Source organism: Ipomoea nil, unplaced genomic scaffold, assembly GCF_001879475.1.
Source record: "Ipomoea nil cultivar Tokyo-kokei standard unplaced genomic scaffold, Asagao_1.1 scaffold1770, whole genome shotgun sequence".
Taxonomy (NCBI): Eukaryota; Viridiplantae; Streptophyta; class Magnoliopsida; order Solanales; family Convolvulaceae; genus Ipomoea; species Ipomoea nil.
The window spans coordinates 1,621,618-1,635,977 of NW_017618198.1; the positions used below are offsets into that span (position 1 = coordinate 1,621,618).

Below are 14,360 nucleotides of genomic sequence, written 5' to 3' on the forward strand. Positions count from 1 at the left end.
ACGGAGACAAAGAGCTTCGTCTCCGGCCATGGAGACGAAGGTTCATCTCCCTAGCCACGGAGACGAAGGTCTCTTCGTCTCCATGGCCGGAGACGAAGGTCTCCTCGATGGCCTAATTGCACTTTGGTGTATAATTCAATGGCCTATTTGAACCTTATTCCAAAATTAATATAAGTGTTTGATTAATTAGTTTTTTGTACTCTAAAATGCTAAAATTTAAAAAGTTACTCAAAGCAAAATTTTCAACTAATTTTTTGAGAAAAGAAATAATACCAAAAAGTTTTTCTAATTTTTCATGGAACAATTCTTACTCTCACTACTACATTTGTTAGGTTTTAATTTGGGATGGTAGCCTACAACAGCTCTACTACAAAAATTATCTCTCTCTACTTTATTTAACTGTTTACGTATTGCACGCCTTCAATATTCACCAACATCTGTGTTATTATGCACAATATTTTACATACATTTATTCCACATAGCACAATTATATTTAAGTTAGATTATTTTATTGAGCATTCTTCATACTTATTCTATTTCTATCTAGCTTTTGAAAATTTGACTTTTTATACTTGATCAACTTGATTTTGGAGTTACCCCTCAAAATGAAATGAAGTTAAATTGTTAAAATTCATGAAAAAAAAAAACCAAAAAAAAAAACTATTCCAACACAACATACAACTTAAAACCCTATAATTAATTAATCAGATCATCCTATCAATTTTGCTAGTATTGCTTCATTTTCCAACACAACCAACAAGGGCAATTGTCACATAACAAGAAGGTAGTGGTCGAATTATTAGAACAATATCAGAAAACGAGTGTACTGTGCATACTAACGTAACCCAGAACATTAACAGACAACTAATTAACATTGTATTTTTGTATATTAATTAAGCAGTGATGAGCTGTTCATTTTCTGGATCATCGACAACATCGGCAATGGTTAGCTTCGTGTCGGGGAAGAAGAGATGTTTCAGGCTGTACGGCCCGACGGTGGACGGCGGCCCGTCCCACAGCGTCTTGGCGTAGTCTCGGTGGATCCTCTCGATAGGGTGAAAGGAATCAAACCAAATGTAGTCTTCAACGTTTGTCGCATTGCGCATATTCTTCACTCACTTTCCTCCGTCCACCACACGACGGAATGCCTCTATAAGGCCCGCTTCCGCAGCAAGCATTCACTCCTTCCTTGTATCCTATTCATGCAAAATCAAAACAACTTCTAGTTATTTAGTCTGAATAGTACGAGTGCCAAGACGGAGTCAGGAATTCAGTTGAGGGGGACGAAATAGGAACGGATTCAGAAATTTATTTCAGTAAAGGCGAAACTGTAAAATTAGCATGCTCTACCAACTAATCTAACTCATTTCTTATTAACAGTTAACAGTTTTTATATAATAATACTAAAAAATGTACTATATATATATACATATATACATACAAAAATTATATATAGGGTAGGATGGGGTGAGGGGGCAGCTGACCCTGCCTCCGTCTATGACGAGTACCATATATGCTATATAATGAATATTCTATTAGGCACAGAATCTGATTCCAATCAGATCACTTAATAAGTCTAGTCAAATTGCACCACTTAATTAAGGCTCTAAATATAGGCTACATACCATGTAGAGTGGGGTTGTGGATTCTATGAGTGAGCCAATCATAGAAGTTGGAGTTGCAGTACTTGAAACCTTCCAAGATTTGCTCAAGGCTTGAGAGGACAAGATTGAGAGCGTTGTTGTGGGCTAATGCAAGAGCGCTAGCTTCTTCGAAACAGCCTCCATGGTCGGGACCTTTGGGATGGAGAGCTCTGAGAACCGGCAAGCACCCCAATGGTGACAAGTTTAAGAACCCAAATTTTCTTGCTCCTTTCTCGTACAATTTCTATGTACAAATAATATAATGTTACCAATAAGTAATTACAATGTCATTTACCATAATCAATCATAACCCAAAGTGATCAAAAACTTAAGATCTACACTTATCACACACACGTACAATAAATTAAATAATCATATAATAAGTGAATGGGAAGTTAGTATAGGTAGCAACTTACTTGGATTGCCTCTGTCAAGTTACCTATGACCATTCCCACATATTCCTCTAGACCATGTAGCTCTTGCATCTTTGGATTTCCAAAATAACCCCCTATGTAGTCATTACTTCCCATGCTAATGAAATAAACAGCTTTCGATATGGTCTCCGTCACATTTTCAGGCCCTAACTTTTTTATTAGCGATCTCTCTAACTCCTTAATATGCCTTAATTGTGTTCCAAAATCGATAACCTAGTATATGTATATACATTATTAATGAATTAACCTCATCATATCAATTCAATCAATTTTTTTTTTAAAAATACATACAACTAATTTTTCAACATGCTTACATAAACAAATTGTATGAATTGGTACTAATTAAAGAATAAGGAATGTGATACACTAACCAAACCCTCATGGGTGGTAGAAAGAATCCCTCCTCCTCCAGAGGCAAAATTAGCTCCACCGCTATAGTCAGCATTTGGTTGCAAGTAAGGAGGGAGCAATGGCAGCTTTGCATATTCAGCTGCACATATATAGTGGCAGGCAGCCAAGCATCGGGGGAAGCACGTCCGACGATCTGCATATGCCGTGGATCAATCTACACCTGCAACCAAGAATTGTGCAGAATCTTCCAAATTCAACCGTTGATGCTGAATCAATTAATTTGCTGCTATGGATTAATGCAATTATTGAAGATATTTTGGGACAGAGATGGTCAAGCTTTTGGAGCTACCTCTTGTTAATCATCACCTTGAGGACAATGTGATTTTGATGGACATGACAATGATACGACCATCCATTGTGTACCATCACCTTGAGGACAAGGTGATTTTGAAGGGCATGAAAATGATACACCCATGGTGTTGCTGGAGTTATTATTATTATTATTATTATTATTATTATTATTATTATTATTATTATTATTATTATTGTATAGTGGGATAACCACTATTTTAGGCATGTAATAGGTAGTTATAGAAGTAGTGGGGTAGTGGATAGTTAAAGAGGTGGTGAGTAGTTTCTATGATCCTGTATAAATACCTACCTATGTATTTGAAGATGACAATGAAGAATATATTTATGAATGTCTGGAGACATTTTGAGAGTTAGACTATCACTCGAAGTATAGTCGATGGGAGTTCGGCTGTCACTCGAAGCACAGCCATGGAGTTTGGCTCTTGACTCGAAGAAGAACAACCCATACAACCTCAGGGTTGTATCAGCATTGATTATATTCTCTTAAGATTATTATTGGATAATTGTACTTAAATGAATTATGCCCTATGTCTATACATTCTATTAATGCTTAAGTTTAGTGAGCATTAGAAACATAAAATATTGTGACAAGCAATTTAGAAATTATCATTTCATATTTTATATGGTAAGTGCTATGAACATTATATGACATTGTTTTTGTGTCACAACTTGTTCTTGTATGCAATATGCCCATGTGAATTATGAAAGAATTTTTTTGACATAATTATTTGCTATAGGTCATAAATGATGGGTTTATCCCATATATTATAAATGAAAGCTAGTTTGATATGCTTATTAAGTTATGAGATAAATATGTATAATTATGCTTATGTTGATACATGCTATTTTTTAAATATCATATGGAGAAAATTGGATGTAAATCATGTGATGCCTATTTTGAAAGGCTATATTCTTGAAAGATTCAACTGAATACATCATCATTTTTAATTTGGATCTAGAAAAAATGAGAAAAATGTAGGTGCGTTGTGGATAGTGCAAGTGTGCAACCACACAAGAATTCAGAAAACTAAAAAAGACCTAAAATAAATTTGTGTGACAACAAGTCGGAGATGGAACTCCTCCAGTACAAGGGGGATGCGGCTACATATGCTGTCGTGTATTTTAGAAAGATCATATGAAAAACAGCATTCTTGAAATTAATACTTGCTGAGAAAAAGTTCCCAGATTGTCATCCCAACTCCCCAGCGCTAATTCATGTGAAATCCTTGTTTTTCGCTTGGATGCCATTATGCACTCGGGATTAAGGTATTTAGCCCCTTGATTAAGGGCAGCCCCTTTCCCCACCCCTGGTTGGAGTTATAATAGGGGACATTGATTCCTCCACTAATCGGGCATAACCGAACCCAATTAATTTAACAAGCCTGTAAAAGTGAGAAAGTCAAAGTCAGCTAAAAAGAAACTATTAGGAAACATAAATTAACAAAAAGCCTCAAGCCCAAGCAATTTAACAAAGCCAAGCCTAAGTCAAGCATTTAGAGGCCCACTAAAACAACCAATCGGTCTAACCAAATAAAAGCCCAAGCAGCCAAAAACTAAGTACTAACCCAATCGCCTAAAAAAAGCGATAATTAATGGAGATTTCCAGAGAACAGGTAAGTGCCATCGGCGACCACCCCATACTCCGGCAACACCCACACCACCATGTCGCCAAACACAAAGAATGAAGCAGCGCCATCAGCGACATATATAAAACTGCCAAAGACTACCAGAAAATGGCTGAACAAACCCAAGCAAGACCCGCCCGAAAATGATTCAAAAAGCAGAGCAATAAAACGTAAAAAAAAAGGAACTATTCTATGAAATATTAAAGGAAAGCTAAGCTACTGCAACAAATTAATGTTTAACACCTGTTATTATCCATAAGCAAATGCTGAGGTTCGATTCTGAGATGAACAATGCCTGTGAATGTATAAATTTCAAAACCCTCAAAATTTGCCGAACACCCGAGAGCACTCTTTCCGAACATCGAACCATCTACATCCAATAGCAATTTGTGAACTCCGGTCATGGAAGAATGCGTACAACCACAACACATTGGGGTGTTTGATTGAGGATTTCTAACTTGTGGTTCTCTGTAATGCAATCCAGCTCTGTAATGCAATATCTGGTAAGGCTGGGATGGGATAACCATTTCTTTGAAGATATAAGTATTTAATTTGATTGGTCGTTAAATATGAATTTTATAGATATTTTTATTACCTTATGTTATATTAGACTCTAGATTTTTTTGTTGACCACCTAGAGTTTGATTTATAGAGATGTGTTCTAAGTAGAATTTGTATGTGACTCTAGCCAGTAAACTAGTTTAGGTGGTCAACAAAAAATCACAAAAATGTAAATTAATCTAAGATGCCATAGCAAAATGGCTCAAATGAAAAAGGCTAATTGATAGGAATATATATAATAGATTTGTTTGCTCAGATTTATTTAAATGTCAAGAAGATTTATGGAGCAATAAATGTTTCCTAGAAGCAACAGAGTTTTTAGAAGAATTTGGGGGTTGTGGAATATTTAAAAAACAAGGAGCAAAGTTTTTAAAGGGTTGTGGAATATTTCAAAAACAAGGAGCAAAGTTTTTAACATTAATTTCTGAAAGTTTAAGGGCCTGTTTACTAAACTATTCTCTGTTTCTGTTTTTTAATTTTTCAATTTTCATTATGTTTTCCTTTTAGAAAACTTGGTTACTAATACTTAATTTTTTAAATTTATATTTTTAATATTAATGTTATAAAATTAACACAAGTTTAATTTCGAGTGATTTTTAGATCTTATATTTAAAATATTTTACATATGTTTGGTTTAAACAGAATAAATTTTTTTTTTTTTTTAATTTTTAAGTCTTAATATACATCAAAACTAAAAATATATTTGAACTAATAACCTACTAAATTCACCTAAAATTTAGTTGAGATAATATTAATATTTTTTGAGCTAATATTTAAAATATTTTTTGGATATATTCATTTGAATGACATGTATATGAATATATAATTTTTTTCCTTTGAATTTTAATATATGTGAGATTTCAATATCCGATATCCGGACCGAATTTGTATTACGATATAAGATAACTAAACATATCCGAACTAATAATCTATTGAGTTCAATCAAAATCTAAAGCATTGTATAGAGTTCAATTCTTAATTTTGATAATGTAAATAATGTCCAACTTTAAAGTGTAAGCAAATAAGTTATATTTAAATAAGTAAAGTAAGTAAAAAAGATAGAAGATGGTGATAAGTAAAAGAAGATGATAATGAATGTAATCATAGCAATGTGGTTATAGTGACATGCAACCAAATAGATGATAGATGATTATGTTTTCCATTTAGAAAACAGTTTTTAAGAGTGTTCCAATTTTTCTAGAAAACTGTAAAATTATTTCCAGTTTTCAAAATGGAAAACTGTGCTAGTAAACATGTTTTATGTTTTCTATTCTTCAATTCTCCAGTTTTCTCAAAAATTTTCTATTGGTATAAATGGCCCTAAGAGTTTTTAATGGGAAGAATTTTCAAAAATAAAGAAGGACTTGGCTTGTAGCAAGAGATTTCAACTCAATCACTAAAAAGCAGGAAACTTCTAACCCAGCTAATTTTTGGTATCCTCAGACCATTCACCTATTCTAGTTCCATTTCAGGCCTGACTTGATCAAATTGGATAAAAAGCTTAGAAAGGAATACGAGGAATATTATGAGAACATTAACAGACAACTAACTAACGTTGTATATATATTCGTACATGCATCAACGATTATTCACGACCGAGCTGATGCAATGTAACAGGACAAGGAAGAAATTAAAGATAACGTCAATTAATCAAGTATAAAATACACACTTGGACATAGACTTATTGTTTAATCTTCATTTCTCCTAGTTATTCTTGCACCGAAATGATTTAATTTTTACATTTTTAATGATCAATGATTGAATCAAACTATCAAAGACAATAGAATTTACTGCAATTATATTCTATAATTTTTTCCCTTCTTACAGAGCACATTGTTATGTCTTCCAAAGCATAATATTGTCCCTTAGCTTCGAAGTGAATATTGTTTTGCCTTAGAGCATATAGTTGAGCCTTCCTGAACACATTAGCCCTGTTTGGTAAAATAGTTAGCCTATAAGACAATTTTAGCTTATTTAACCACTATTAGTTGTTTGACTTGGTTTAAAAATCAATATATAAGTGTTTGGTACGGTTAATTAGTTTTTTGTACTCCAAAATGCTAAAATTAAAAAAGCTACTCAAAGCAACTTTTTCAATTAGCTTTTTGAGAAAAAAAATTATACCAAAAAGTTTTTCTAATTACTTTTCGTGGGAACAATTCTTACTCTCACTACTACATTTGTTAGGTTTTAATTTGGGACGGTAGCCTACAACAGCTCTACTACAAAAATTATCTCTCTCTCTACTTTATTTAACTGTTTACGTATTGCAAGCCTTCAATATTAACCAACATCTGTGTTATTATGCACAATATTTTACATACACTTATTTCGCAGAGCACAATTATATTTAAGTTAGATTATTTTATCGAGCATTCTTCCTACTTATTTTATTTCTATCTAGCTTTCTAAGGGTTGAATATAATCTAGAATAATTTGAAAATTTGACTTTTTATACTTGATCTCAACTTGGTTTTGGAGTTACCCCTCAACATGAAATGACGTTAAATTGTTAAAACCCATGAAAAAAAAAAGCCTATTCCAACACAACATACAACTTGAAACCCTATAATTAATTAATCAGATCAATTATCCTATCAACTTTACTGGTATTGCCCATTTTCCAACACAACCAACAAGGGCAATTGTCACATAACAAGAAGGTAGAGTCGAATTATTAGAACCAGATCAGAAAGCGAGTGTACTGTGCATACTAACGTAACCCAGAACATTAACAGACAACTAATTAACATTGTGTTTTTGTATATTAATTAAGCAGTGATGGGGTGTTCATTTTCTGGATCATCGACAACGTCGGCAATGGTTAGCTTCGTGTCGGGGAAGAAGAGATGTTTCAGGCTGTAAGGCCCGACGGTGGATGGCGGCCCGTCCCACAGCGTCTTGGCGTAGTCTCGGTGGATCCTCTCGATAGGGTGAAAGGAATCAAACCATATGTAGTCTTCAACGTTGTCGCATTGCGCATATTCTTCACTCACTTTTCTCCGTCCACCGCACGACGGAATGCCTCTATAAGGCCCGCTTCCGCAGCAAGCATTCACTCCTTCCTTGTATCCTATTCATGCAAAATCAGAACAACTTCTAGTTATTTAGTCTGAACAGTACGAGTACCATATGTGCTATATAATGAATATCCCATTAAGTACAGAATCTGATTCCAATTAGATCACTTAATAAGTCTAGTCAACTTGCACTACTTAATTAAGACTTTAAATATATGCTACTATACATACCATGTAGAGTGGGGTTGTGGATTCTATGAGTGAGCCAATCATAGAAGTTGGAGTTGCAGTACTTGAAACCTTCCAAGATTTGCTCAAGGCTTGAGAGGACAAGATTGAGAGCATTGTTGTGGGCTAATGCAAGAGCGCTAGCTTCTTCGAAACAACCTCCATGGTCGGGACCTTTGGGATGGAGAGCTCTGAGAACCGGCAAGCACCCCAATGGTGACAAGTTTAAGAACCCAAATTTTCTTGCTCCTTTCTCGTACAATTTCTATATATGCATAAATAATGTTATCAATAAGTAATTACAATATCATATATTCATCATAATCAATCACAACACAAAACTTATAATAAGTGAAGAATAGGAAGTTAGGTAGGGACTTACTTGGATTGCCTCCGTCAAGTTACCTATGACCATTCCCACATATTCCTCTGGACCATGTAGCTCTTGCATCTTTGGATTCCCAAAATAACCCCCTATGTAGTCATTACTTCCCATGCTAATGAAATAAACAGCTTTCGATATGATCTCCGTCACATTTTCAGGCCCTAACTTTTTTATTAGCGATCTCTCTAACTCCTCAAAATGCCTTAATTGTGTTCCAAGGTCGATAACCTAGTATATGTATGTACATTATTAATGAATTAACCACATCATATCAACCCAATCATTTTTTTAAAAAATACATGCAACTAATTTTTCAACATGCTTACATAAACAAATTGTATGAATTGGTACTAATTAAAGAATAAGGAATGTGATACACTAACCAAACCCTCATGGGTGGTAGAAAGAATCCCTCCTCCTCCAGAGGCAAAATTAGCTCCACCGCTATAGTCAGCATTTGGTTGCAAGTAAGGAGGGAGCAATGGAAGCTTTGCATATTCAGCTGCACGTAGTACGTGTGCATATATAATCAAGATTGAATAATCATAGGGATAACTCAGTCAAATTTTTTGAACTATTCATTTAATAACCACAAGATTTTAAGTTGGATTCCTAATAGGAGTGCGTCTATTGACCTTATTGGTTAGCTTCTTGGTTTGGACATATCAACTATGAAGAAGTTAGATTGGTTTATCATTTACCCGTCAAGATCACAATTAATGTGAGATTTGACACTTCAGATAATGGATGCTGGTTTCTTTGTGTTTCAAAAAATTGCATAATTATAAGCTTTAGATGATGAGATAGTTGCCATGTATGGTAACATAGTTAGCTTACCGGCTAATTTTTACTTATTTGATCATTATTAGTTATTTGACTTGATTAATTAGCTTTTTTTAATAGTTTTAAAATGTTAAAATTCAAAAAGTACTTATTTGACCATTATTATTTATTTGACTTGATTAATTAGCTTTTTTTAATAGTTTCAAAATATTAAAATTCAAAAAGCTGTTCAAGATAACTTTTTCTATCAACTGTTTAGAAAGTCATTTTAACATTTAATTTACCAAACAATTTTTACAATGAGCTAATGTTATCAACTAGTCAAACTCTCAACCCAATCAGTTAATATATAGCTATCATCATTTACCAAACACCCCAATACGTAAAATATATATATACCAATGAAATCGACGATGACACGGCCGTCGGAGAATCGACCGGTGGGGTGGTCGAAGAATCCGTTGTGGCCATAAGGCTCGAAGTTGGCCTGGTAATCGGGAACGGTGTCGATGTAGTTGTTGTTGCCGGCATCAACCGTGGAGTCTCCGAACACAAACAAGACCGCCGGCGACGAGGAAGATAACGCTTCTGTTTCTGCCGCAACACTGCGCTGCTTTAAGATCAACAACACAAACAACGCCAACAAACAACTACTCAAGTCAACGTTCCTCATGCCTGCAAAACACGATCAACAAAAACACCAACTTATCATATGAATCTTTAATTTGCTCCTCGATCTTGGTTTATTGATTCCAATATATGCTGTGTGGTTTGAGCAGACAGTATATGCTGTGTAGTATATTGTGATGGCTAGAGGACAACGATGATATATATGAAGATATCATCAAAGCATTCCTTGGAAAACATCGTAGAATAAAGCCGCTGAGAGCAGCAAAGACAAATTGAGCAAACAAGAGTATTTAATTTGGTTGGTTGCGGGAAATTGGACTATAATCATAAGTTATAACCTCTTCCATGACTTTTCAAATTTGGTGCTTACTAAATATTAAATCATGGACTGACTTTCTTTATCTTTTTATTTGTTTTTGGTATGTAATTTTTTTTTTTTTTATTACCTAAATGTTATATTAGACTACTTGTCTGGTTGAAGACCTATCATTGATCTTGTTTTCATGATATTTTGTTTTGTCATGTGGGTCGAACAATCAATACAATTGCTCATCTTTTAACTAATTTTGTAATTACGCAGTTAATTAATAGAGTCTGGAATGATTCTGAACCTCTTTTTATTTCTTATGTTATTTTGAAGACTTAAGTGCTGTTTAATGATATTTCCTTTTCCTTTAAAAAAAATAATTTTAAATTTTAGGGTATGTTTGGTTCGCAAGGAATTGGAATCGGAATGGGTATCAAATACTTGGTAATGATAATGGGTTTTAGTGAAAGTATTTAACATGTTTGGTAGTAGGGTGGAATGAGAATGATTACTAATAGTAGTAGTTAAGAATGAATAAGGGAATTAAACCATTATTGTATTTGGGTATGAGTTTTTCAATTGATGGGGTATTCGAAACCCATAATAGTGTTCTAAAAACCTATTATCCAAACAACAACAATCACTTTCATACTCATTCCTATGGGCAAAACCCACCAACCAAACACACCCTTAGTCTTTTATGTTTTTTTTTTTTTTTTAAAGTCTTTTATTGGGTCTTAACTCAGTTTTCCCACTAGAGTGTTCCAGTTAGGCCCATTTAGGCAGGCATATTGGGCCACTGCATAAATGGATCACGAAAGTTGATTGACTAATTGACCCGGATAGAGATATTATTTTATTATTTATTATTATTTACTTGCCCAGAAATGGAGGTTATCTTCAAGAATCTAAACTTGATCAATCAAAGTTTTATGAGGTTCACGGAATAAACAAATTAGAGAAAGAGCAGGAGGAAATCCTTAGAAAACTCCAAAATCCAACCTTTCTCGTACCAATATATATTTAAGGTATTTGTTGCTGTTTTTTATGATTTTTTGATTTATACTTCATTCAATTTCTAGCTTCTGTTGTATTGTTCCCCTTTCTGTTGATGCAAATGCTGTCACTCGGATTTCTTTCTCCCCAGATAATGGCGGTTTAGGCCGTCGGAATAGTAGTGCTCCACTTGTGTTTGTTGGATTGCCCCAGACAAACTAAAGATTCGTTGAACGTAAAAATTTCTGTAAAAAGTGCTAAAAATTGTAGACACATCCACACAAATCATCGGAAATGTAACAAGTATTGAAATTTTGATTGGTTTTCTATGTTCTAATTCAAGGTTGTATTTTGTTTTATGGGACAGAATGCTTTCCTCGTTTGGCATTTTTGTCTGCGTTTAATGAATTCATGGTGACATCAGAAGGTAAAGTTACATATTCTTCACTTTCTGATCTAGAAATGAATAAGGGAAAAGGTCCTTGCAATGAAGAGTTCAGTGATGCTGCCTGGACATTGACAGAAAAGAACAATTATTTTTGTTCATACCCATCACTTGAACCTGATGATCTAGTGGATGGAGGATATGATACCTGTGATAATTACTATAGCTCTATGGTGAAGAGTGGCCCTCCTGAGGTTAACGTGAGAAATGTGTTGAGTGGTATATTTGCTATCTTGATGGGACGCAATAAAGGTGCTCCAATTGCGAATTTAGTTCCACAGTTGCCTAGTGCAAATTCGAATGTTTCATTTCTTGGGTCTGGAAAGAACGGAGAGACGTTCGTGCACTCCTCTGTGTATATACCGAGTGCCCCGCCACTGATTCAGCCAAATGTGTTTGACTATAATGCTTACAAGGAGGTCATGGAAGCCGAACCTCCAGAGTGGCTTCCAGACAGTTCATCTACGATCTGTATGCAGTGCACGGCTCCCTTCACGGCCTTAACTCGTGGAAGGCATCATTGTCGGTTTTGTGGTGGAATTTTTTGTAGGACATGCTCACAAGGAAGGTGCTTATTGCCTGTTAAGTTTAGGGACAAAAACCCACAACGGGTGTGTGACACCTGCTACGAGAAACTTGACCCATTGCAGGGTGTACTTATAAATACCCACAGCAATGCTGTGCAGGTTGCAAAGCATGATGTCACAGACTGGACTTCTACAAGATCCTGGTTGAACCTTCCACTGGGTTTCTCCATGGAGGATGAGATATTTAAATCATCTAATTCTTTGAGGAGTTATGCCCAGGTCTATCCTGTATCTTAATTTAGTCGTCTTCTATTTTTATTTTTATTAAGGAGTACTATTTTAGGTATTCATTCGATTCAAAAACAATTTGACCACGGGTGGTGTTGTGAAAACTGTTCAGAATGTCTCTCCCTCTGCTGCCCAAAATTATGTGAAATCCCCCGTGCCCTTTGTTTGGAAGGGGGATGATAATAAATGGGATTTTGGTGGTTAGATCATGTCATGGTAGAGCGAGCTATCTTTACATAGTCAAGTTGATGATTTGATGCACTTTTTTTGAGTATTAATGAATTCTTGAAATTGAAAGGTTGCTCGGCTTAACCCTGAGAGGGCCATTCCTACGGTTATTCTAAAAGGAGCCAAAGGTTTAGCAATATTGACAGTAGCCAAGGCCGGGGCTCTGCTTACTTATAAACTTGGAACTGGGCTAGTTGTTGCACGAAGATCGGATGGATCATGGTCTGCGCCATCAGCTATAGTCTCGCTTGGTTTGGGATGGGGTGCACAGGTGTTCTATCACTTCTAAGTTTTCCGAATTTGGATAAATTCTTTTTCTCTAACTTACACTGACCAGTTAAAGTATTGACCTTTGTCTTCCCGCTTTCCTTATAGGTAGGAGGCGAGCTCATGGACTTCATCATCGTGCTACACGACTCTAAAGCTGTGAAAACCTTTTGTAGCCGCATGCATTTTTCTCTTGGTGCTGGCTGCAGTGCTGCAGCGGGTCCAATTGGGAGGGTTGCGGAGGCTGATCTGCGTACTGGAGATAAAGGTTCCGGGATGTGCTACACTTACAGTTGTAGTAAAGGTAGCCTGCTAATTAAATCTCTGGCCTATTTATGAAATCATATAATTCAACAAGATTGGTAATAATTTGAGCTGGTTTGATTGGGGGGGAAACGCAATCTTGAAAAACAACATTTCCCTTCCAATTAGCACACAAGTCATAGTAGACACAAGAACGAAAACCAGCTTGGTTGGCATGAGTGGCGTGCACTCCTCATCCCTTAAGAGAGGTCGGGAGTTCGAATCTCCTCTCGTATCGAAAAATCAATTTGGCCAGCACTTTGCCCCTTAATTGGGCCGGGCCGGTGCAAATGAGGATTAGTCTAAGTATGGTACGGGCTTAAAAGTGCTTCCTACAGTTAGGGCCTGCTCAGGACACCTCATGGCTAAGTAGTCTCTTCTGTTGGATCTCGTAGCAATCTAGAATAGATCAACTAATTTGCGGATGGTTTTGCTGTTACGCTTTAGGTGCGTTTATTGGAGTCTCGCTCGAGGGGAACATCGTTGCAACAAGAATGGACGTGAACCTTCGCTTCTATGGCGATCCGTATCTTACAACAGCAGACATCCTTCTTGGGACAGTTGACAGGCCAAGGGCTGCTGAGCCATTGTACTCAGCTCTTAAAGACCTTTATGCCAAGCTTCCAGCCCAGATTCAGGCAGGTTCTCTCTGAGACCTCTATCTGTTGATGATAAATTGTACAGTATACACTTGAGAACACTTCATATGGAGATAGTTATTTATATCATTGCCATACTTCACCTATTAGTGTTCAAATGGAAATATGGAATAAACTTAGTTCTCTTTAGACTAGGTTTCACATTCTTGTCTTATAAATGAAATCATTATTTATTGAGCTAGTTGGGTTGCTTTATTATTACCAAATATTAAAAAAATAATAAAAAATCATGGTACTATAAAACAAACATTGTGTCTCTATCCTTGATTAATATCATATACTAGTGTGACAAACATATACTTTAAGTA

At 35.5% G+C, this 14,360-nt stretch overlaps 2 protein-coding genes and 1 pseudogene across 3 annotated transcripts; 1 reads left to right on the forward strand and 2 right to left on the reverse strand.

Moving 5' to 3' along the window:
• Positions 1–870: 870 nt before the first annotated feature.
• LOC109192293 lies at positions 871–2,903 on the reverse strand (annotated as a pseudogene).
• A 3,629-nt stretch (positions 2,904–6,532) lies between these two features.
• LOC109192339 (GDSL esterase/lipase 4-like) lies at positions 6,533–10,324 on the reverse strand. The gene is made up of 7 exons (XM_019342932.1): positions 10,189–10,324; positions 9,802–10,135; positions 9,003–9,121; positions 8,617–8,847; positions 8,238–8,499; positions 7,753–8,059; positions 6,533–6,631 (listed from the first exon to the last, which is right to left on the reverse strand). Exons 2-6 carry the CDS (start codon positions 10,073–10,075, stop codon positions 7,758–7,760), a joined length of 1,188 nt encoding a protein of 395 aa, XP_019198477.1. The 5' UTR covers positions 10,076–10,135; positions 10,189–10,324; the 3' UTR covers positions 6,533–6,631; positions 7,753–7,757.
• An 880-nt stretch (positions 10,325–11,204) lies between these two features.
• On the forward strand, positions 11,205–14,233 carry LOC109192336. Of its 2 annotated transcripts, XM_019342927.1 has the most exons (6): positions 11,205–11,367; positions 11,487–11,629; positions 11,688–12,586; positions 12,894–13,094; positions 13,199–13,394; positions 13,841–14,233. In XM_019342927.1, coding segments are annotated over exons 2-6 (1,503 nt in total). In that variant the 5' UTR covers positions 11,205–11,367; positions 11,487–11,628; the 3' UTR covers positions 14,047–14,233. The 2 variants fall into 2 exon arrangements, with proteins under 2 accessions (XP_019198472.1, XP_019198473.1); XM_019342928.1 differs by lacking the exon at positions 11,487–11,629 and having other exon boundaries at positions 11,206–11,367; positions 11,703–12,586.
• Positions 14,234–14,360: the final 127 nt, after the last annotated feature.